The sequence below is a fragment of the Drosophila suzukii genome, chromosome 3, assembly GCF_043229965.1.
Source record: "Drosophila suzukii chromosome 3, CBGP_Dsuzu_IsoJpt1.0, whole genome shotgun sequence".
In the NCBI taxonomy this organism is placed as follows: Eukaryota; Metazoa; Arthropoda; class Insecta; order Diptera; family Drosophilidae; genus Drosophila; species Drosophila suzukii.
In genome coordinates, this window is record NC_092082.1 from 73,315,391 (window position 1) to 73,339,823 (window position 24,433).

Genomic DNA, 24,433 nt, shown 5'->3' on the forward strand with positions numbered 1-24,433 from the left:
CCAAAGCCAAAGCAAAACGATATGAAGTCATAACTTCGTTTTGGACACAGTCGTTGTTTCATTAAGTCATGTGACGAATGAATGACGACAACGACGACTTCTCTTTGCTAGGTCCTTTATCCGGGCTGTTGGAATAATTAAATAATTTCCTGTAACTGCAACAAATGAAGTCAACACAGACACTTCCGCCAGGCGAATGTCCTTGGGCTGGGCGCAAAACTTTTCGAGAACAATCCCAGTATAGCTTGAATATACAAATTAAATCGCATCCGCCCCCTAACATCCTGTCAACAATTTCCTGCTCTCTGCATGCTCAACTCAACTCTCGTCCTTCAACAATCAAGTTTTTAGTTTAGTAGGCAAAAAGTTTTGAGGTTTTTATTGCTTCACAGACATTTAAGCAGCTGCAAGTGCAGATGCATTTTTGCGAATGCACTTACCGGATGAAGGAGACTATTCCGCTTGCCCTTTAAAGTCGCCCCACTGATTTGATTGCTGAATGAGGCTCATCACGCTATAATGGTATACCTTGACTTAAGAAAATTACCAGGCTTTTCCCTTCGCCCCATCAGCCGTGATTGCTGTCGGTTAGAGCCGGCAAGGTGGTGTTGTTGGCCATGTAATTGTCTGCTGCACACGCACTGTCCGAACCACATTCGAGCTCCGGACTTGGGCCTCCGGTCTCTGGACTCCGGAGGAAGTCTGGTCTTGGGATGAAACCCCCTCTCCGAATACTGTTTAACGATTGGGACAGTCTGTTTGGGGACCCACACTGCATTGCAGGGTTGTGCAGGACAAGCTCTGATGTCATTATGCCCTTTCTAAAGGGTCTAACAGTTGGTAGTAGTATCATGAACTTCCCAATCGATTATAACTGAATCCTGGAATCTCTGAAAACTTAAAAATGGCTTAAAAGTTGGCAACTTTTGGTCTTATAAAAGGACTCCCTATATTTCGCCTAAAAAACAGTATTTTAGCCGCCATTTTGCAAAACATTGTCAAAATAAGGAATGTCATACCTCGTTGGACTCGTTATTAAATTTCCAATCGATTGGCATTGTCACCTAAAAATGTTAATTTTTGACCGTTTTTTGCAAAAAAAAATGGTGTAAATAGGCAATTTTTGTAAAAAAAAACAGAGCCCTATAATGCGCACAAAAACTTTAGTATTTTGGCCGCCATTTTACAAAATAATGTCTGAATAAGGAATGGCATACCTCGTTGAACACGTTATTAAATTTCCAATCGATTGGCATTGTCACCTAAAAACTTTAATTTTTGACCGTTTTTCGCAAAAAAAGATGATGTAAAAATAGACAGTCTTTGTAAAAAAAAGACCCCTAAATTTCGCCCAAAAAATCCAGTATTTTAGCCGCCATTTTGCAAAATAATGTTAGAATAAGGAGTGCCATACCTCGCTGAACTCGTTATTAAATTTCCAATCGATTGGCATTGTAGCATAAAAACGTAAATTTTTGACCGTTTTTCCCAAAAAAAGATGATGTAAAAATAAACAATCTTTGTAAAAAAACAGACCCCTAAATTTCGCCCAAAAATCCAGTATTTTAGCCGCCATTTTGCAAAATAATGTCAGAATAAGGAATGGCATACCTCGTTGAACTCGTTATTAAATTTCCAATCGATTGGCATTGTCACCTAAAAACTTTAATTTTTGACCGTTTTTCGCAAAAAAAAAGATGATGTTTGTAAAAAAACAGACCCCTAAATTTCGCCCAAAAATCCAGTATTTTAGCCGCCATTTTGCAAAATAATGTCAGAATAAGGAATGGCATACCTCGTTGAACTCGTTATTAAATTTCGAATCGATTGGCATTGTCACCTAAAAACTTTAATTTTTGACCGTTTTTCGCAAAAATAGAAAAATGCGAAATTTGGTCAAAAAATAAATGTCCCTAAAAGTGATAGGGATCGTTAGCCTATGTCGTAAGCTGTCCACAACAGTCGGTCCTAAAGCTGTGTGACCTAAAATGACTGAAAAATGCTTTAAAAATAGGCAAAAAGATGTCATTCCTTAAATAAAGTACCGTTCTGAATCTAAATAGGTACATATACACAAAATCATTCTGTTATTAAGTTCAAGCATTGTATTTCTCTTAGAGGATTTTATCCATGTTAAACTTTTTAAAACATGTAGAGTATTTCGGATTCAGAACTTGAAAATCAAAACTCCTATTGGTTTTTGGCTTTCGTCTGACAAAAAGGAAAGGGTTTCGTGTGGCTGGGGGTTATGGTTAGTGCTGGTCAATGCCGGTCAATCTGTACGGAAACAATTTCCAGGCAGTTGATTGTTGTCCAAGTCCCAGCGATTAAGGTGGCTTTAAGGCAGTTGACGTTTCAGCTTCCTAAAATGTCACCCACTTAAATTAGCCTCATTTGGCTTTAAAGGTAGTGTGTCTGCCACGATGTCTGTGGATTGGGCGACCCCAGAGAGAGCAAACGATTTCAATTAAAACGCGAAATCCACTTAATTTTGAATGACAATTAGTGATGGCTGCTGCCAACGTAAACCACCGTTGCCAACCCCCTTGGACATTCGGTAGAATGGTGTAGAAAAACTCTATAATGACTAAATGACTGACAAAATCAGCAACAAATCACGACAAGCCAACAAGGCAACAGCAACGTCAACAACAAATCAGACAAATTGCATTAAAAATTCCATGGCACTCGAACGGATCCGTCGCCCCCCTTCTACCCCCTTTTACCCCCTTGCTCTGCCGTCTCTGTGTTGACAGACAGATACATGAGTGGCCAACGGGCGGGTACGAAAGGGGGTTCGAATGGGTTTGGTTCTGGGTAAGTGAGCGATTAGTGTCGCCTCGGTCTGGCCAAATGTCCATTAACGATAGCCATGACGTCGACAACAAATCAAATCAAATCAAATGTACTTTAACACGCTCTAGCCCAAGTATTTAGGCGATGGCTTAAAAAAAGGGCGGAGAGAAGCCAAAACAGCAGAAATGGGAAATGGAAAATGGCAAATGGAACTCGGCCAGGCCGAGTCCGAGTTTTCCTCTGAGCTTGACAATGGCAGCTCGCTCACTCGCCGTTCCACTTCCGTTTCCGTTTTAAGTACCGTCAGAGGAGAGGTGCTGGCGAGTAAAGTCATACCTGCTCAGGTTGAACTACAAACTATTTGATCCACTCCTTTTTTTTTGCTCTAACTGACATAAATCCCCACATTGGTAATCTGTCTGAACCATTGCCTAGGGGCATAAAAAATATTTGCAAACAATAAGATTTAATTACATTTATAATTTGAGTTTGACAAAAAGCATCAGTGTGCCAGGAATAACTAATGTGAATTGCGGATTTTTAATTATTCTTTTTGCATAAATAAATGTATTTCACAGTTATAAATGTAAATGTTTCACTATTTAGTTACGCTTATTGTTTACACATGGAGTAAATGGCTTATTGTATTTGTGAAAAGGTTGTAGAACAAAAAAATGGTATCAAAATTAAACCTTTATTTGCAAAAATGAGCTAGAATTAAATTTCTGTACAAATATTGGCAGCAAAAAACAAAATGGTATTTTTTATACATTAATTGTATTGTATTAAGCTTTGGAAGACAAATAAATTGTTAAGCGATTTAAAAGTATGTTTATTTAATATTTAGTGGCATAAAGCTTATCTCAATAGAAAGACGATTGTTTATTTGCAAAAAATATTTAAAATTAGTTACCAAAATCGAATATTCCATAATCACATTTGTGTTATTTTTGGATTTTTACAGTAATCTACCTTGAGAGGTTTCACTGTAGACGGTGGGGCAGTCCATCAAGTGGCTGTAAAGTCGTCTCGAACTCGTTAGTTACAAATTGCGATGACTGCGACGCCGACTCGAGCAATTGATAAGAGCTGGACAAATGTTTGGCTAAGTGTGCGACAATTTTAATTTGCTGTGTTTTCACCCGTTTTGGTTTTTTTTCGGTTGTTTTTTGTCAGAGCCGTTCAGTTCCTGTTGCTGGCCGACAATGATTGCTGCACTTAGCCATTGTTTAAGCCGTAAATCGTCGCCTCCACTTCCGCCACGAACGGAAGTGCAACATTTAATTACGTCCAGGATGGCAAACGATTCCGTTTCATTTGCTATAGAGTGGAATCAACGGTTAGAGCCAACAATTTCGATTCCGATTCCTAACCCTTACCCCATAGCAATCCACAACACCCACTGCTGACAATCAGTTGAGCGTTAGGAATTGAGTATGAATATCGTGTATACGCCATGAGGTACTGCTTCTGAAATGAAGCCAACTGAAAGGACAGCGCGAACAGATTGATGCAAATGCCCGTTGCAGATGGCGATGTCCAGGCGAAGTCATCCAGAAACGGGGTTAATTTCGGTCCGCGAGTTTATTGCATTCAAAATGGAGCGCAACTATAATCACCAGAGCGGAAATTCCAAGTGGGGGGCCAACTAGCTCACATATCATCATGAGCAGCCAGGGGAATGGCATCCGGATGCGGATACGGATTCGGTTTCGGTTTCGGACTCCGGTTCGGGGGGATCAATCGTGCGTGGAGTTTTAGAACGGCCAAGGCGCAAAAGTTGCCATCGGTCGACGGCGACAGCTGCTTGCTCAATGGCCGCATCGTAATCTAATAGCCATGTGCCGAGTTTCGGTCCCTATCCGATGGCATTCTGGCATTCTGGCCTGGTCCTGGCCTGGTTCTGACCGTTCGGACGGTTCTGCAGCTAATGCATCTGTTAGTGCCGCTGTTTTCACCACAGCCATTTCGCTCCACGCCGCATGAGCCGCGAGCATTATTTTTGACCGCACGAGGAGTGTCCCGGAGTGGGTTTTCGCCCCATGGCGACATAAGAATTGACCGGGAAGGAACGACGCGTTTAAAAATATCCCCCTAACTGGACTCTCCACAAAAGTTTGGCTTTAAGAGTGGGGAAAATTCTGCACTTGAAATAAAATTGGCAACAGGAATTTATTTATAATTCTTAAATATTTGAAATATATATCCAAAGAGACACAGAAATAACTGCTGAACCACTTTATTTAAGATTTCAATTACGCTTTTATGAAAAACCCAATAATAGTTGCCACGTTACGCCGGCGTGCCGTGAAGCGATGGAATTTTAGAGTTTTATAAAATCATTTTTCATATTTTATTCAAGTAAAGCAATTTTAAGGCTTGTTTAAACGTGTATTTCGGCCATAAAAGGTTTACACAGCGCAGTTTGACCAATGCATTTTTTCATAACATTTTCCACATTTTTCAAATTATTAAAGCCAGGACTTTATATTTTCCATCCATTAATAAGTGAGCCTTTTACCATCTAGTTCAAAATGGAAGGACACACTGCGGCACTAGTTATATTTTGCAGGGTTCATCCGTATTGGGAAAATTAATTGATTCAGATGCGGATATAGGTAAGTTCGTAGGTTAGCACAAAAAAGGAGTGCAGTTGGGTGGCTTGGGTGGATTTATGGGTCTTCCCTTGGCGACGAATTGCAGCAGAGTTTGTCAACGTTGCGTATACGCCGCATGGGCTTTGAGGGAAAAATTTGTCAACATTTTCATGCCGGTGCGACATTTGTCGTCTGCTACCTAGCTGCCCACCTGACTTTTGTTTATGGTTGCCCCGGTGGCAATTTATGGCTGCCCATCTGGACCTTGTCTAATGACATAATTGGAGGCCGTCCGGAGCGGAGCTTAAAGTGCAACAAAGAAACCTTGGGGCTGCAATTAATTTACGATTCCTTGTGCGGGCGCCCATTTTGCAGCCAATTGGGCGTGCGGAGTGGCAGTTGCCAGTTGCCAGTTGCAAGTTACCAGTTGCCAGTTGCCAGCTGCCACAAGCTGGGGCATATGTTGCCGCAAATTATAGCCACATTTGCTGGCAGCCGCATTCAAGTCGAAAGCCGTTAAAGCGGCAGCCCTGCGAAATTTGCCTGAGCTGCCTGCCTCATTTGCTTCAAATTGAATTTAAAGGCAGTGCACTGGCCAGGATCGTTGCATCCCCTAACTGGGGAGTGTGTGTGTGTCTGTGGCTCATTGCCAAGATTCGTGCCCCATCCCGTTCTAACGCCTTCTGTCCGCCCCAGGATCAACATTTCGCTTTTGTCCGCTTGCCAGAGAAAGCAGAGTTGAACGCTTTTACCGCAGCTGTTGCAGCTGCAGCATCCTTTGTGCTGCAGCGGCTTAATCCGCTGGCTGGCCTTTTGCATTTCCCATTTTCCAGGCATTTTCCACGTCGCATATCGGGGCGTCGGCAGCCATGTGTTTTAGGAAGCTTAATATGCGGCAGCTAGATTAATTATACCCTGCCAAGAGGATATAAACGTTTCCAGGATACTCTATAATATGGAAAACCCTCTGGTACCTTTTATAAAAATAATTTTCAAACCTTGAATTAGTTGTGTAATACATTTTGGTTAAGTATTTTTGGGTTTTTTTACTTTAAAATATTTTTTTTATTCTTAAAAATAAAGCGTGAATAAAAACTTTCCCTGTTTAGCTGTGTTAGGTTTCCCAAAAATTGGCAGCTTTGATTTCCCCCACTTTTTCGCAAGCCAATTGTCATTTCCGTTGCCAGTGGCAAAACAGCAAGGATATTTCCCAAGGAATGCCCAAATGAATTTAGAGCAATTTTCAATTATTGCACAATCGAAGCGTAAATAAGTTGTAAATCATCAATTACCCGACAAAAAGCCAGCCAGCAACCCACTTTCCGCCCACGCACGAGCATTGCTCAGTTACAACAACTGCAATTGCCAAGAAATCGCCAAAAGCGGATACGTGTCCTATCGCATCCCGAAAAGCAGCAGAGAGGAACGCACAGATATCGGGGGAGCTGAGGATTCGGGCTGAAGGAGGAACTTAGAACTCCGGCCAGACAATGGGCCATCGTAAAAATAGCAACTAACAATCCAAAAAGCACTCGGCCACACTGAGACCACGACGAAGTCGAGAACAGGAGATAAGCAGATCCAGCTGGGAAGAAAGCAGAAAGAAAGCACTCAGCATATAGAAAAACCAACCAAAGGAACTATATTATTAAAATAATACAAGTATTCCATTTTAATTATTATTATAAAAATATTATAGTAACAATTTTAAGGTTTTTTTTAAGTTTAAAAGATTTTAAATCGGGGTTTTAATAATTTATGCCATAGCACTCATTTCTAGTCATTAAGGATTAACTTTAAAATACTTTTTATCAGAATTCAAAATTAATAATACTTGTTCAAGTCCCCTGAATAATTTCCAGTGTCGTTAAAGCAAGTGCTGCTAGTCGGGCAGTGAAAACCTTAAGTAGATAGATATAGAAATGTCTCTCCGTCCCTGCCGGCATGTGATTTATGTGGTAAATAAAAGAAGGACAAGAACTAGAACAAGCTCGGGAATCAAAGCCCGGCGATGCTTATGGGGATGGGTATACGTATATACGGATATGGGGATAAGATAGGGGCCTCGACTCCAGCTGCAACATACGACTGCAATTGCAACAAGCAGCAGGCGGCATAGGCGAAGACAAAGACAAAAGAACCTCACTCATACAGAGAAAGATAGAGAGAGAGGGGGACATCCGCTAAGAAAGAGACGGACTGACTGCAGTACGTCGGCGAGACGGAGTAAAAGTTTTTAATATTATTTCAAGTCTGAAATGAGGGCAATCAGCAAGTGCAATTGTCGTCGAGCGGCTGGCATAACAAAGGAATCGCTTTTTTGGTAGTAAATGTGGAGGGCTGGCAAGGAGGATGAACAGAACAAAGGCGTCACTGAGATGGATCCCAGGAAGCCTTTGCCAATAAGCGATGGGAGTGCCCCCTGTCAACGCCAAATGATGCATTTCATACCATGCCCATACCCACCCCCCTTTCAAGATAAAGGTGGCTATATGTCGGGGAAAACAAACAAAGGCCCCGAAAGGCAAAGAGATAAGGACAAAGACCGCGGAGGAGTGGAACTGCAGATAGGATGGCTTACAAGTAGGTAAACGATGTAGTTTCAATTAAGGATGTGCCGGGAAAATGGCGGCTGCAGGGCGCAATGAAGCGCAAAAAAGCGGGATAAGGAGTCGCTTCGCTGATGAAGTCGGTTTCCTTTGAGGAAAAGCGGGTGCTGGTTACTCAGTTAGTCCAGACTTAGCCTGGCAAAAGGATAATGCGCGCAACCATAGGGATGCACATATCCTGGCCGAATGAAGGCGGAACGAGCGGCAGCGGAACCATCGATAAGGCGAATGCGTCAAACTGAACTTGTACCACTAACCCAGTTAGTCGGGGAACGAATGGTAGTGGCACACCCTCTGAGAGTGGGACGTGTGGAGCTGGGCCACATGTTTCGTCCTGCCACAATGCGCATCCTGTTGCGAAATCACGCGAACCCGAAGAGCCGAAGGATTACGAACGTAGCGCATTCGAAACGAACGAACTTTGGAACGCAGTGGCAGAGGTTCGATGGAGCAGTTTGAGCGGAATTCCCAGCGACACAATCTGAAAAAGCTGCGCAACATGGAAATGTTGAGACTCAAAAGTAATGGGTGTTTTGGTCTCAAAAGATAATAGCCCTCCTATCGCTTGTAGGTTGTTACTGAACCTTATCACTTGGCAGCGGCACGTTTTTGACGGGGTTGAGAGGGGTACAGCTCGTGCCTGATCCCCCAGATCTCACAGTAGGTTCACAAACTCAGCGGCGAAATGACGTCTCCGTTTGACGGCGCAGCCTGTTTCTGGCTCTCAATAATATGGCTCCAGCTGGGTCTCATCAATGCGGGTCTGGAGTTCCTAAGGGTCTTCGTACCCCTGCCCCTGGTACGACTGAGGGAGATCGAGGACGAGGAGCGGGAAATCGAGGGGGAGTGCACGTTGGGGGCCATCAGCATTCGAATGTTCGCCTTCTGAAGACTGGATTGCCATCATCTTTAGGATATATGTACATATCAGAATCAATAGTCAATGTTTCCACGATAAGGAATATTCTTAGATATTAAGTTCTTTTAATTGTAAGAATAATAGTATTCTAAATGTAAAATACATAACTTTAAGTTTTATAAAAATAAATTTTGTAAAGCAATTATTAAAAAAAAATTGGTATTTTTTACTTAAGATACGGTACAAACTTTACAAAAGTTTTGCCCTATTCTTATCATTTTGTTAAACATTTTAATCTAAAGACGCACGCCCATACAAAGTATGAATGAATGAAACTTGTTTAATACAGAGCAGGTTTAAGGCAGGTAAACAAAAACTTATACTATATAAAAGTTTGATGAACTTAACAAAGAAAGATAAATGTATTTGAACAAGGCAGTTTACACAATCTAACAAATAAAATAATTGTTCTTTATATTTTTGTAATTATTGTGACCTAAAAAGTTCAGGGCTTCCAAGATAAGGAATTCAATTCTACTTTGTAAAAAATTAATGTTGCCTCAAAGTAAGTTATTCTGTTAAATCTAAAACATTGAGGAAAACCTAGTTTATATAAACTTGTGTTGGATACCTAAATGGGTAATGCATTCCAGGCTTGAGAAGTTGCATTTATTTATTATGCATCTGTGGGATGTCCAGCATTGTAGAATTTCCCATTCAATCTTCGCAACAACAAGACTGCAAATTTTAATTAAAAATTCATTTCTCCTACAAACGCACAAAAAAGTGTCATTTATTTGGGGCAGAACTCGGACAGCTGGGGTGCTTATCTTGCGTTGACATACCTTGTCAGTTCATAGAAATATAAAACGAAATTTATGGCAAGTCGAAAGTCTTGGCCAAAAAGGGAAAAGTTCCTCTCTGTCGGTTTGCCTTCTCCATTTCGCCTTTTTTTTGACAGTTGAAAGTTCATTTTCTGTTCGATTTGCTCACCGTGGAGCGCTCCAAGTCTTCAATAATATTTCATTACGCTGCCCTGGGGGGCGGGAGCTTATTCATTTGCATAATTCCCTTGTTTACAATTTGTGTGCCACAGAAAAGAGCGATTGACTTAAATGAAGTTACAACTTGGCAGCAGTACCAGCAACAGCAGCATCTAAGTGAAAGCAGCAGTTGCAAAATAAGAAAATTTATAATATTCAATTTATATGCACTTTTTGCAGCTCCATCGCCTCGAGGAGCAGGAACAACAAGTAGTAGCTGCGGAAACAACAGAAACAACAGAAACAACTGCAACTGCTAAGCTGATAATCCCAGATTTCAAGGCGCCAACAGCTGCACCCACTCAGGCATGTGCCACGCCCCCCCTATTCGCCTCTTTTCCGGCGCTGTGATTAATGAGATTTGTCACTGGCTTCATTTGTATTTTCCATGCTGTTGACTGGGCTAGAAATTCCCTGCCCCGCCCTCGTCCAAAGTCTCGGAGCCCACTGACATGCATATAAATTTCATAAATTCCAAGGAGCCTGCAATTGCAGGGCGAACGGCCCAAACGATGAAGCGTGTCCAACAGCAGCTGGCCGTCGAATTTGCATTTTCATTATTTTCAACTCAATTTAAAAATGAAAATCACCAAAGACAAACAGCGACGGGTCAGGGCTCCCAAGCGGAAGGAAGTCGCTTAGCTGGCGTGCCTTATTATGATTCGCATAAAAATAAAAGCCAGGACCTTCAGCTTCTCTCATACCCCACCGATAACTAAGTGGCACATTAAATTTACCCGAGCCTATAATTCATTTGTTAAGCCCGCCTCGGTTTCGGTTCCTCTGCCGGATTGTGTTCCGCTTCCATTGCTGGCCAAGATGATCATTAGGCTAGTGCTTATTATACCCTGTTTTTGGGGTAATCTGGAATTATCACAAAAAGGAATGAAACGCACAGAGTAAATCTGCATTTTACATTAAAAAATTTGTTTTATTTTAAAGCCCAAACTATACTTTTTAAATTCTTTTTATCCCTTTTCTAAAGAATTCGCGGTCCTATTTTATTAATGAATCAGTCTATTGCTTTATGTTATGAAAGCTTTCAAAAATATTAGCCTGGTAAACATTGTTTTCTCTTGTTCTAAAGAATTCGCGGTGTCAAGCTAAAGCTTTTATGATATTGAGGCACAGTATATAACACTCATTTCCCAGGTCAGGTTATAATAAAGCCAGGGTACTCACTCTTTCGACGCTCTGCTACCATATACCCCCATTTTATTCATTTGCCTCTGTGCTTTATTATTATTTTTATTTTTAGTGAATTTGTAGCTGCATTTCGGGTATCTCCACTTGGTCTCAGTTCAGCTCAACTTCGCTCAGCCCAGTTCGCCTCGGAACGGCTGAGTTATGGTGGGCAATAAATTTATATGACATATAAATGTAAATAATTGAGCAGCGCGTAGCCGCCGTCTAGAGTTGTCACAGCGGTGAGGCAGTGGCTCAGGGGCTGAGAGGGTTTTTTCGAGGGGGTTTAAGGGTGCCGCCGGCTTGTTGACTCTGTGATTGATGTTGGCCCACTCTGCGGCTCCTCACTTAAAAGTCCTTAATGGCCATTCTGCGTCGTGCATTTAATTTAAAGTTTTGCTGCATCGTTGTGTTGTACATTTTATTGTCTACGGTTTTTTATTGTACATTGTACAAAAGGGAGGATAACAATCTAGACAGTCAGCGAGAAATTTGGAAAGGGTGAGGTCATGTTGATCTTAAGTTTCTTGATAACATAGTTGATCTGGTCTTGACTCTTAAGACCATAGGCCTCGAAGGGGTTCACATTGAAACGGCTAATGCGGTTGCCCGAGATGCCCAGGAGGAATTTATAGTAGCTGGGCCTCAGGGAACGGGCTTCCAGGATAGCCGAGTGGAAGAGCACGGCCGTGAAGAACGAGAACATGAGCATAGCGAAATGGGGCACCTCGATCAACTTTTCCTCGGCGATTCCCCAGTTGTAAAAGAGGTGCAAGGACTTCCACATAAGATAACAGGCCACCGTGGTGTTCGGGAAACGCAGAAAACCAATGGATCCAATCAAGCCAGCCGGAATGGCGAAGAGAGCATTGTCATATCCGAGGGTGTGCCGCAGACCGCAGGAAGTGGACTGAAAGGTTAGTAGAATATGATAAGATATAGCTTTTCAATTGGATACGCAAAAATCAAAAAAAAAATCAAAAGATAGTTGGCTAAATAACGATATGTGGTTAGTTTTGGAGGTGGTAAACCCATGTGAACCCACCTTGAACAGGAACGAGAAGATTCCCAGCGCCAGTCCCAATTGCAGGGATCCCTTGTTGAAAATCTGTTTGCGCCATTCCATCTTGAGCTGGAAGATCTTGGGAATGTTGAGCAGGAGCTTTAAACCCACCGATAGGCCAACGCCCCCAATGAAGGGTTTCAGTCCACCAATGAGGGCGTATGGAGCACAGCCCTGTTTGTGTGGACAACTGGGATGTTTGGCCTTCAGAAGGCGGTCGTAGAGCTGCAGATACGCTGTAATGCTGCGGAAGTTGAGCGGTGCTTGTCTGGAGCTCTGCGAAGGAGTTGCCACCGGGGTCTTCAAAGGACCTTCCTCCTCCTTGCCCACAATCAGACCCAATGCCTTGAAAGTCGCATCCTTGGCCACCGTCTTGTGGAGTCCAGCGCGATATAGATACATCAAGGCGGTGACACTGGCGCCCATGATGAGCACCTGTCCATTAGAAATGGACCGCACCAGACCTCGGGCCTCCATCATCTTCCAAAGCGTCTCAATGCCCACGTTGGCCACATACAAGGCCAGTGGAGCACGTCGCTCCGGCCGCTCGAGGGCAAGGCAAGCGAAGCTGGCCAGGAAACAAGGCAACCAGGACACCGTGAGGAAGTAGAATCCTCCGAAAAGCTGACGCAGGTAGCACACGGCGACCACGAAGAGGGTTCCATTCATCGAAAGGAATGCTGTCGACTGAAGAATTCCGGCTGCAGTGCGTTTGAGGTCCTTAAGCGAAGGAATGCGTCCTCGCATAACCAAAGCCAACTGGAGAAGGATAATTTATTAGTTTTGGCTTTGGCTTTTTTGTTAATTACATATTTAGTTAGATTAAAAGAAAAGGTAAGGTAAAAGCTATATTATTCCAAAATGCATAAACATTTTTTTAAATAGGAAAAATATTTTAAAATTGGTGTTGGTAATTTTTGAATACTGTATTCTAGTTACAATCTTTAAAAATAAATTGTTATTCGGAATTTGACCTTTGTACTTTAAAACTTCGTATCACCCTCCTTAGCGATATACATAAATAGCACTTGAAGCAGGTGTGAAATTCTTGATATTATTAGCCTTAAGAACCCCCCTTTGCTTACCAAATAAACAGTAGCGTAGGTGCGCAGACTGAAGGGGATCTCGGAGAGCAGCATGCCCGCCGCAGCGCAGGCACAGCTCTTGGTCCATGGATGGTGGTACTCGTAGCAGGTGCAGTTGAAGGCTATCTCCGCCAGCTTACTTTGGGCCGTCATGATCCACTTTGAATATTGACCTATGCTCCGAGGTCTACGATTATCGAATTGGCTTTGAGCAGATGATAAAGCTTATCGGGAAGGGGCTTATCGACGAAAGTACGAACGTGCCACGAAATGGTCTCAATGCTCTATTTAACTTGGTGTTCCCAGTTTTTTAATCCAATGTAATTTCAGTCAGGGAAATTATGGTATGAGCTTACTAATTAATGTTCCAAGTTCCTCGGTTCCAGTAAATTTCGCTGGGCATTTCTCGAATCAGCCGCTGCTGATCAACTTAGTTTCAGCTAAAGATAGGATTTCAAAAGGTATTATATTAGGTAATTTTATAAAATTCAGATAGGAAAGGCCACAAGTACCAGGAAAACAATACTTACTGCATGTATAGTTATTATTCGTAAGTTTTCTAATCAAATTAAGTTATTTTCTCCGCCGGGGGAAACACGTTCTAGCCTGGTCGGCCATCAAATACAACTGACTGCCGACAATTCGATACGATTTGGCCAAGTGTGGTCCGCGTGTAGACGCACAATAGGAGCTCCATTCCGATTTGACCGTAATCAGCAATACGGCCCACTCCCCCGAATTCCCGCAGGTGGTTCGACTGAAGTGCGTTGGATGCAGAGGCACTTACTTATCGCAAACACGCGAGCCAAAAGTTGGCTTAGTTGCTCAATGGCGATCGGTTTGTTGACGCTGCGTCACCTCCTGGGGAATGCTTATCAATTTCTAAGAGCCCCCGGGAAGTTCTTAGAATTCTCTTAGTTATGGAGTTCTCTTATAAAGCCATAATCAGTTGCAGTAGAAGAGAATAATATCAATCAACGATTCCGATAAGAAATGGGTGTTTATATAATGCAGCTATAACTAATAAACAGTTCATTCAAATGAAAGTAACTCCTTTTTTTGTGATGTACTTTAACTTATCAAATTCTTTTAGCTCTATTATATTTAGCCAATATTAACTATTTCCAAGTTTTACAACTTCTATAAACTTATATCATTCATTAAAAACGTCTTCAATTTGTTACCCTTCAAAAAGGCATTCGACTCAGTAAGGCACATTAAAACAAATCAACTCGTTTAGTATACAAAAAAAAATGTCGTATTTATTTATTAACTAGAGATATACCTTGACTATTCTATTAACGTCTTACTAAGTGATCTCTATTTCACAATATTTTGTTTAAAAATGAAGAGAAAAGAACTTGGATTTCTAAACTATTAGGGGAAATAGAGGGTACGCCGAGGTCGCAACAATGCCCAGCTTCTTAATAACTTGGTTGGCCTGATCCTGACTGTGTACTCCAAAAGCCTCGAAGGATTTCATATTGAACCGACTGAGACGACCTCCTGAAATAGTCTCGATAAACTTGTAGTAGCTTGGCCGCATGGATTGTGCTTCCAGTACGGTTGAGTGACACAGCACAGACGTGAAAAATCCATACATGATCAAGGAGAAGTTTGGCACCTCGGGAACCTTTCCCTGGGAAACACCCCAGTTGTACAACAGTTGTAGGGATTTGAACATCAGGTACAAGGAAACTGTGGTGTTGGGAAAGTGCAGCAGTCCAATTGATCCCATTAAGCCAGCCGGAATTGCAAATATAGCTTTATCATATCCAAAAGAGTGTCGAAGGGCACAAGAAGTAGACTAAAAGGTGAGTTTTTTAATAAATGGGAACTAATTGGGTTAATTTAAAGTTTACTTACCTTGAAGAGCAGTGAAAAGATTCCCAGCGCTAGGCCCAACTGCAAAGATCCCTTGTTGAAGATCTGCTGACGCCACTGCATCTTCAGCTGGAATATCTTGGGAATATTGAGTAGCAGCTTCAAACCCACTTGAAGGCCCACACCGCCTAGGAAGGGTTTAAGGCCACCAAGGAGGGCGTATAGGGCACAACCATGTTTGTGTGGACAACTAGGATGTTTAAGGGCCATCAGTTTGTCATATATCAGCAGGTTAGACGAGATACAGCGGATATTCAGCCTTGGCGGGCGGGGTCTCCGAGAGGTGTTCAATATGGAAGTCTGCAGGGGACCCTCCTCCTCCTTGCCCACAATGAGACCCAATCCCTTGAAGGTCGCGTCCTTGGCCACCGTCTTGTGGAGTCCAGCACGATATAGATACATCAAAGCGGTCAGACTGGCGCCCATGATGAGCACCTGTCCATTGGGAATAGATCGAACCAGGCCTCGGGCCTCCAGCATTTTCCACAGAGTCTCCACTCCCACGTTGGCCACATACATGGCCAGTGGAGCACGTCGCTCCGGACGCTCGACGACCAGCGATAAGGAGCTGACCAAAAGTGCCGGCACCCAGGTTGCCGTAGCAAAGTAGAATCCTCCCAGAAACTGGCGCACCAGGCAAATGGCCAGAACAAACAGGCTGCCGTTTAGGGATAGGAAAGCCGTCGACTGTAGAGTGCTTAATAAAGTGTTTTTAAGATCCTTGAGTGATGGAATGCGCATACGCATAGCTAGTGAGAACTGAAAATGGTTAGAAAGATTAGTTACGTCAAAGAAAATAAAAGACCCTTATCTACTCACCAGATAGACCATACTATATGTTCTAAAGGTGCCTGGGATTAAGGATAGTAACATCCCAGCCATCGCACAGGCACAACTCGAGGTCCAAGGATGAACAAACTCCTGGCAGGTGCATTTGAATGCTACCTCTGAAAGTTTACTCTGCGCTGCCATGATCCAATTTGAATATTCGAATGCGACTAAGGCTCTGCGAACTACACTTATCGAGTGCAGACGGGTGATAAAGGTGGCCGAAAAAGGTGGCCAGCTAATAAGAACCAACAATAGCCACTTAATCTTAACACTCTACGTTAACTTGGCTCGGGACATCTAGATTATTTGCCTGCATATTATTGCAAAATGTCTACTATCAGACTTCCACTAACTTGTATCGGTTAATTCGCCGGATCACTGGTAGCCCACCAAGTTCGGATTTCGCCATAACCTTTGGCTCCAATCATCTAAGCACAACTGAATACTAGTCCAAAAAAGAACCCAGTGATTCGGGTATACGCACCTCCATTTCAGGAGCTTGCTAATCAACATTTGGTCTTATTTTTATTTGTAATCGGACCAATTGTTTCTGCACAAGGTATTCCACGGAACTGCTTATCGCTCGCAAGCCAGACATAATTTGTTCTTTGATCGGCTCTTTATGGTTTGTTTTGGTTACGCTGAGTAATACATTGATTTCTTATCAATATTTTGGAGCGCCCTCGGGCAAGTAAAAAGCTCACTTAATTGGGAACCTTCGTTGGCTACTCCGAAAAAATCAAGCTTTCTAACTCTAAAGGTAGTTCCGAGTTCCACATTCAGTTCATTTTCAACACACAATTTAAATTCGATTTTTTAAAAACTTCTGGTTGTATGTTTTTGATGATTTATTGATACCAAGAATTAAAAAAGGTCAACATAATTTACAATTCACCCATACTAGCTTAAATTAGTAATCATTGGGCGCTCTTTGAGCGCGGGAGACTCTTGACGTATATACAGATCGCTTTGAATTGCGGATATATGGAGATATAATGGGCCTCTATCGAAGTCTGGTTGATTATCTAGTAGAATTTTATACTACCGGCTCAAGAGACGAGTGAGTAGGCGGGCAGCGAGGACTTCTCTACGATGTTTAATGCTTTAATGGTGTCCAGCGCCTGTTGCTGACTGCTCAGACCGAATACATCAAAGGCGCTCAGATTAAACTTGCTTAGTCTGCAAAAGATAAGAGATTCTTAATCAACTGCCTACGCAGCCCTTGCGAACTTTACTCACCGGTCGCCCGAAATGGCCTGCAGAAACTTATAGTAACTGGGGCGCAGGCTCTTGGGCTCCAGGATTCCAGCATGGAAAAGCACAGCCGTGAAGAAGGAGTACAGGAACAGCATGAAGTTGGGGATGTGCGGCAGAATTCCTCGCTCCTGTCCCTTGGTGCAAAGGATCTAAGGATAAAGTAGGTTACATAACTGAATATAAAAGCATTTATTATATAACTAGCTCACCTGCAAAGCCTTCCACATGACATACAAGGCCACAGTGTTATCCGGATATTGAGTAAAGGATACAGAGGCAATTAATGAGGCGGGGATGGCAAATCTAGCATCATCTCGGTTGAAACTGTGCCGAAGCAGACAGGACACCGACTGTTAAAGACAAAATAATTATTGTATATCCATATCCAACGTCAAAATACCTACCTTATAGAGGAAGGAAAAGCTGCCCATGAATATGCCCAGTTGCAGAGTGCCGCGATTAAAGACCAGCTTCTTCCACGGCATCTTTCCAGCAGTGATCCGCTTGAGGTTCATAACCACTTTGAGGGCCACCTGAAGACCCACTCCGCCCACGAAGGGTTTAATTCCCCCGATCAGAGAGTAGCCGATGCAGCTTTGCTGGTGCCGGCAGCTGTCATGTTTGGCGTGGATGAGGTTGCTGTAGACGCGTACAAAGTCGGAGACATTGGAGAAGCTGACGGCGGGACGACGGCGAGAAGGGGCTGGCTGCTCGCCGGGCACAGCAGGACCGGACTTGGCCACCGGGCCCGCCTCCTCCTTGCCCACGAAGATGCGCAGGATGTTGAAGATGGAATCCTTTGTAGTGCCAATACGATAGAGGTATAGTAGGGCCGCCATGCTTAGACCAAAGATAAGTGTCTGCCCGTTTGGTACGGAGCTCACCCAGCCCCTCGACTCCGCCATCTTCCACAGCGTTTCCGTGGCCACGTTGGCCACATAAAGAGTGAGCAGTGGTCGGCGGGCTGGTCGCTCCACCAGAATGGCTGAGAACGAGGCAAAAAAGCAGGGCACAAAAGCCACCGTGGAGAAGTGATAGCTGCCCAAGATGTGCCGCAGTGCGCAGTTGTATAGGATGAAGGTGTAGGCATTGGTCACCAGGAAAGCTGTCGATTGTATGATGCCCAGGAGAGTCCTGCGCAGATCCTCACGACTAGGAATGCGGTGGCGCATCAGCAGGGACAGGGCGTAAACCACTGTGTAAACCCGCAGGCAGTACGGCGTGGCCGAAAGCAAGATCCCGGCGGTGGCGTTGACGCAGTGGTCCGTCCATGGGTGCTGGAACTCCTTGCAGGTTATGCACAGGGGATTGATCAGCTTGCTCTGCCCCGTCATTGTGGAATGTCGATCTGTGCACAAAGAAACAAACGAATTTTAATACAAATATTAAAGGAATTGAATGCATCATTAGAAAGCTTGTCATATATAAGGTAAAATAAGTTCTTAATGGCACCAAACAGTTTAGAACTCTACATTTTGTCTCATTTAATGCATACTTCAACCTATGGACCGGACTTTGAAAGGTTTTAAAAGGTTTAAAAACCTGTTAGGCGGATTAATGTCTTTCACAACATCACTACACAATTATAAATTCAATTTTACTAGGGGAGAGGTCTGTAGGTGGTACTTTTTGTTATACCAGTACATACATATATACCAGAAATGATAATTCACTCTTTGTTGATAAGAAGTAGATACACTAAAAGATACGGACATTTCATTTCTTTCTTTGCTGTATAGGAAAATTATGGATTTTTGGTGAAATTAATGGAATTTAGGTCCGTTTAATAAAAATCGAATCTAGTTTGACTGAGTTGAATGTACTTAATGGGTAGTCATTGCATATGGGGTGTCCGGGTCCGAGTCCGTTTTTTAACCTTTAATCTTATCTTCGAGCTACGTGGGAACAAGCTGTTAATGTTCTTCTTCGACGCTATCGGCTGTTCCACTGAACTTGGATTACCCAAATTTAACTTTAATTTTGTTTTTTTTTTAATTCCCCTGGGAGGACTGCAACTTCTGCTGGCCAGGCCAGAACAAAATTTTTTTGAAAGGCAAAACCTGGAACGTTGGATTATATTGGTGGATTACAGCTGTTCGACGAATGTCTGTGGCAATTTACGGCTGTCCATCGATAAGATACATTGCAGATTAGCAATTGCGAGGAATTTGCCAATAGCAAGAACTAAGGCTATAAATAAACGGTAGGATTGCCAAATTTAGTTGATAAGAAAATGTGGGGAAATACGTTAATTTGTTAAAGATATTAAAACCTATTATCATTTGAATGTATTGAAACTGAAAAAATCATATCTTTGAGTAATCAAATTTAAAATATATATATTATTTGGAGATAAATTTGCTTAAAAAACAAATCTTACTCTGTTACTGACGCAGAATTAACTTAGAAGTTTAACATATAAAAACTAGTATAGCTTTTTTGTAACCCAGGTAGCCAGAGGAACTTTTTGGTGGTGTTTATGATCAAGATTAACCTTAACCTAAGGCACTTTAGATTACAATCAGCCACTTAAACCTTTTTTTCAGGGCCCTTAAAGTCGAAATACCTACTACGGAGAATACAGAGTCTAGAGTTACCCCATTATCTCGCAACGCTAGCAACCGATTTGCATGGAAAACATGGATTAAGCTCAGTCCACTGACCGCGGGGTCAGCTTAGAGATCTTTGCGCAATCTTACTAAGAGCTACGACTCATGGCTGGTATACTGGTACTGGGGAATAAAACCCAGCTAATCTGCATTATATTATCGAACTGTAGAGAGGTACTTACGCTTCAGCTACTAGGCACTCGAAGGCGGCAATAAACTAGACCGATTTGTTTGCGACTTGATTTGAGATATGGTCTAGTGCTGGTTGTTAAATATGATATTTAATATTTGTTTCGATTGAGATTGATACGAGTTGCGACGATTCCAGGTTCCGAAATGAGAATATGATAATATATAATGACAGCTGAGTGACTACGAACTGGAGACCCCTGTTGAGATATGAGTGTACCGCCCTGATTGCTCCGATTCCCCGGGACATCAGATGCGAAATCGTTCGAGAGTATATGGATAATTAATGGTGTTATATGGGGCGGGCAGAGTCCAAAAACAACAAGTGGTTGGGCGGGGTGGAAAACACTTTCTGAGTCCGCTGCCACTGAGCAGCGAATGCTGCGCGGTTTAGCAGGCCTTCGACTGCATTTCCCCAGTCGCCGCGCGACTTTTATCACTGTTTTATCTGCTTTATTTTGACGGGAATTGCGTTTTGTAAACAATAATAAACGAGCTGAAGAAATATACTATTTGTACCTTACTCAAATATACCGAAAATATACCAAACGGTCACGCTGAAAAGTCAGTGGGCAACATATGGAACCGAGTGCTGCAGCATTCAGCCTTTGTCAGTCGATTGAAGGCGGGTTTTTCAAATGCGATAAACATAAGAAATTTTAAGTAAACTTTTAGGGAAGCTGGAATTTACTTGCCGTCATTTAGTAATTTTTTAGTCTGCAATTAAAAGGCAACGATGGCAGGGCAATAGAAATATTTAAAAAATTATTGCACTTGTGAAAACCGAATAATTATTTCACTTAAAATGCCATTAAAAAATGTAGAATTACCTATTACTATTTATAAAATGGGAATTTATAACTTCCACCTAAAAGAACAAAAAAAATTGTCGACCATAGAAGACTCAAATATCGGTTGCTAATTAGTTAACAATATAAACTTATACTTCGTCTACGATAAAAGATGTACATAAATGTGTTTATTCATAACCATACTGGTATATGCTGAGCTTCACGAGTAGAGCTAAAGAGTTTTCTGGAGTGGAAACGCATACTTTGGTTACTAATTGCCAGTGCTCTTACTCGTTCCCCAATAAAACAACATTTTCGGGCTAGAGTGGAATTAAATTGGCTGAAAATTATCCTGCTAAGCTGTAGATTCCACCTTGGTTGCTTTTCTCCATCGAATGCGGCCTGGCGCCCACGCGTGCCTCAAATTTTCATTTGCGAATCCTGTGGCGACCTCTGAGGCCACAATTCGTGCCACAATCAACTCGGAACCCTGACTACCAAAGCACTTGGCCTGCCAAATTGTTTGCCATTCCAGCGTTCGAGGAGCCAGTAGACTCTGCCAAAGACTCGGTGCCTGCGCAATCAATTGGATTTCGGTTGTAGTTCATAAAGTGTATCTGTGCATGTCTCTGGCTGAGCTCTTCTTCCACATCCCCTTCCGTTTTCGGAGTCCTTTTGCTCCTGCTCCTCCTGCTACTTTTCATTTACGCATGCACTGAGAGAATAAGTACACTAAAATGGGCTAAAAATTTTTGCAATTATTATAAGGCAATTGTTATAGGATTTCTTGTCACCTTTGTAAGTGAAATCAATCTTAAGTTTGAACTAGAAAGTCGCCTTAAATTAAAATTAAAAAAAAAAAATTATAAAAAGTATTTTTTGTTAGACTTAGTATAGATAAATAAATGTAAAAAAAAATATACTCTTAACAAGTTCTCAAAAATTAGAATCTCAAAAACTTAGTCCAATTTTTTAACAGCATTATTGTTGGCATTAATTAAAAGTCGATATCCAAAGAAAATAAACTTTCACTGAATTGAAATTGGAATTCAATAGCGAAACTTTTTTTATTTTTAGAAAAAGTTTCGTTTAGTTACTTGCTGTTAACTCAAAGTTTCTTAAGTTCAGGGCGAATATGATTTCGAATATAATATGTCGAAATGTCAATAAGCCAAAAAAAGTATCTTGCAAATCAAAATGTTGTTCTATTTTTTTCAAATCTTGAGAAGTTTTTCGGCCAGTGTAGGGAAGCTCTTTCGGTGCGGTTGTCACGGCACAGCGGATATACAAAATATTTCGTTATTGTTTGTGGCTGCTCCCACTGCCGTTGGTTTTGGCCTGGCTGAAGCCATTTACCTGTGGCATGGCTTATTTTGAAAAGCCAAAGCGCTTAAGTAGTTCACTCGAAACCAGGCCTAAAGCAGATGGGGTGCGTCCTGTTCCAGATCCTTTCCGCCTTTGTGGTCGGGTCGTCACTTCTGCTGTTTCCCGCTCAAATGCTTAGCGAAATTGCGGCCGCTTTGTGTGATTCGCCTGTTTTTCCCTGGGCTTAAGCATGGTGTTGTTTTCCCCATGTATATCAAATATACTTGACTCTGTCAGGACCTGGCACTCACTTAATTTACTCGAGGTGTTTTGGTTGTCCCTGCCCCTTTCCCCATCCCCGAAATATCCTCGAAAATAAATCTTGCTCCTGACGTGTCGCTAAGTAAGCACTTGAAAGGCCAAGTCCCCATTGTTGCTGCTAATCTAGAGTTGCCCCGCTTTCTTTAGGGTTCAATTGGCAATTAGCCCAGGTGCAAAGCAATCGGGGTTGCAGGTTGCAGGTCGAGTGCAGGATAATTGTGGAAATAGCCGGCGGGGATAAGGGCAGGCACACTGTCCACAAGGACCTTGTGAGCTGTCAATCCGGCAGCCACTTAGGAATCAATTTGTCCAGCGAGACGTGCGTTTAATATGCAGCGAGCAGCTTCAAGGAACGGATTTCCCGGCTCCATTGAGTTGCCTGACCACACCGGACGGCTCCATCCCCAAAACACACCATCTCTCAGGCATTTATAGACTTGTCTTGGGCTCATTTATCCTGGTACACAGCAACCAACCAGAAACCCGAAACACGATATACCGAAAACCGAGAACCGAAAACCCCCCGAGCACTGCTTAATGCGGAGGTTCTGGACTCCAGGATTCCCCGCCTGCATGTGGCCATTTGTTTAGGCCCTCCGTGTGTGTGGTTGCGTCCAAATGTGTTCAATTAAGCGGTAATAAATTGTTCATTTGCTCATCGGTGCGCACGGCCATTACAGAAACAGCAGAATATCCAGGGGTTAGGGGTTTTGGGGGTAAGGATCTATGGCTGGAGGAGACATTGTCGTCACTGTAATATTTCATGGGGACCAGCAGCGCACGTTGATGCATATCCTGCCATTAGCAAGCCTTTTGCATAATACACAATTAATTTTGCACAAAGTTGTTATTTTATTAATTGCTTCCATTCGTTTATTCCCCATTCCAGATCACCCTCACCGATCACAAGTTGGTTAACCGAAGCCTAGTGTTTTGGCCTGGTCATCAATAGTTGTGGGTAGACTTTCTGACCAACGAACTAACGCCTCACCCCCAATTTCTCCGTTTTCCACTTTGCCAACCCAAAAAGTGTGGCCAAGACCGCATTGACTTCAACTCAAAATATAAATTTTGTGGCTTTTGCTAACGAACGAGTGCCAAAACAGACGTTTCTTCCCCCACCTCTCAAAAAACCCCAATTCCAAGCCACGACCTCTTTTGTTTTCTTGGGGCAAAGTCACACATGTTCGCAAAGGAGTAAATGTGTCAAATGTCACACAGCCCAGAAAACCGAGAGACAATTGCCGCAATACCAGTCAGAAGATACTTGTCGGTCGGAAGTTGTTGGCAAATGTAACATTAACAACGGATTACGGTCGCCTTTTACTTTTCACTCACTTCCTCGAAACTGCCTTGGAAAATATTGTTCTAAGATTCCTAGTCCTTAAGAAAAAAGAAGACGTCAAGATACCATAAAATTAGATAACGATTAAGTAATTAAGTTATGACTAGAAGTTTATTTATAAACAAATATTTATACATCTGATGATTCTGTGGATTGTTTATATTAAAATAATAACGGAATTAGTATTATTATGTGTTTTGTATTTTAATAAATGATGTATTTAAATTACATATTTGTTTTTATATTGCCATTCTGTATTAAAGATGACATTTTTTAACTATTTTGTTATTTTATAGGTATTTTTTTTAAGGGTTCAACTAATTATGGTAGTTTTATCAAGCAAAGTACGAAAACAACCCATTTTTGAGGTTCAAAATTTAAAAACATCGCCTTAGTTATGAATTTTTTTTCAGCAGAGCCATAAGGTAGTCGCATTTTTGGAGACTCAACATCCAGTAATTGGGAGTAAGTATCCCAGAGGTGTCCCCATGCAAATGTGGCTACCTGGGAAAAACAACAGTAACGTCAACAGGACCAAAATCAATTCCCGTCGTCCCACCCAAGGTGCAACATCCCCGGAGCAAAGTCAAACGAAATTAGTTTGCTGCTCATAAAACTTTTCCACGAACTTTGTGCTGCCCACATCCATCCACATGGCCACATC

The 24,433-nt window shown here is 42.3% G+C and overlaps 4 protein-coding genes across 6 annotated transcripts; 1 reads left to right on the forward strand and 3 right to left on the reverse strand.

Annotated features, from left to right (window-relative positions):
• Window positions 1-8,650: 8,650 nt before the first annotated feature.
• On the forward strand, window positions 8,651-9,039 carry LOC108006491 (uncharacterized). The gene has a single exon (XM_017070015.4). The coding sequence runs from the start codon at window positions 8,688-8,690 to the stop codon at window positions 8,889-8,891; it is 204 nt and encodes a 67-aa protein (XP_016925504.1). The 5' UTR covers window positions 8,651-8,687; the 3' UTR covers window positions 8,892-9,039.
• A 2,444-nt stretch (window positions 9,040-11,483) lies between these two features.
• On the reverse strand, window positions 11,484-14,212 carry LOC108007056 (transmembrane protein 135). The gene is made up of 5 exons (XM_070996879.1): window positions 13,768-14,212; window positions 13,594-13,677; window positions 13,238-13,529; window positions 12,135-12,911; window positions 11,484-11,999 (listed from the first exon to the last, which is right to left on the reverse strand). Exons 3-5 carry the CDS (start codon window positions 13,388-13,390, stop codon window positions 11,562-11,564), a joined length of 1,368 nt encoding a protein of 455 aa, XP_070852980.1. The 5' UTR covers window positions 13,391-13,529; window positions 13,594-13,677; window positions 13,768-14,212; the 3' UTR covers window positions 11,484-11,561.
• Window positions 14,213-14,469: 257 nt separating this feature from the next.
• On the reverse strand, window positions 14,470-16,401 carry LOC108007057 (transmembrane protein 135). Of its 2 annotated transcripts, XM_065866775.2 has the most exons (4): window positions 16,306-16,401; window positions 15,941-16,249; window positions 15,104-15,880; window positions 14,470-15,044 (listed from the first exon to the last, which is right to left on the reverse strand). In XM_065866775.2, exons 2-4 carry the CDS (start codon window positions 16,091-16,093, stop codon window positions 14,607-14,609), a joined length of 1,368 nt encoding a protein of 455 aa, XP_065722847.2. In that variant the 5' UTR covers window positions 16,094-16,249; window positions 16,306-16,401; the 3' UTR covers window positions 14,470-14,606. The 2 variants fall into 2 exon arrangements, with proteins under 2 accessions (XP_065722847.2, XP_036672977.3); XM_036817082.3 differs by having other exon boundaries at window positions 15,941-16,393.
• Window positions 16,402-16,776: 375 nt separating this feature from the next.
• On the reverse strand, window positions 16,777-20,509 carry LOC108007037 (transmembrane protein 135). 2 transcript variants are annotated; one of them, XM_036817571.3, is made up of 5 exons: window positions 20,001-20,509; window positions 17,614-18,557; window positions 17,419-17,559; window positions 17,192-17,358; window positions 16,777-17,131 (listed from the first exon to the last, which is right to left on the reverse strand). In XM_036817571.3, the coding sequence occupies exons 2-5, from the start codon at window positions 18,541-18,543 to the stop codon at window positions 17,002-17,004; spliced, it is 1,368 nt and encodes a 455-aa protein (XP_036673466.3). In that variant the 5' UTR covers window positions 18,544-18,557; window positions 20,001-20,509; the 3' UTR covers window positions 16,777-17,001. The 2 variants fall into 2 exon arrangements, with proteins under 2 accessions (XP_036673466.3, XP_065722846.2); XM_065866774.2 differs by lacking the exon at window positions 20,001-20,509 and adding an exon at window positions 19,086-19,223.
• Between the last annotated feature and the right edge of the window lie 3,924 nt (window positions 20,510-24,433).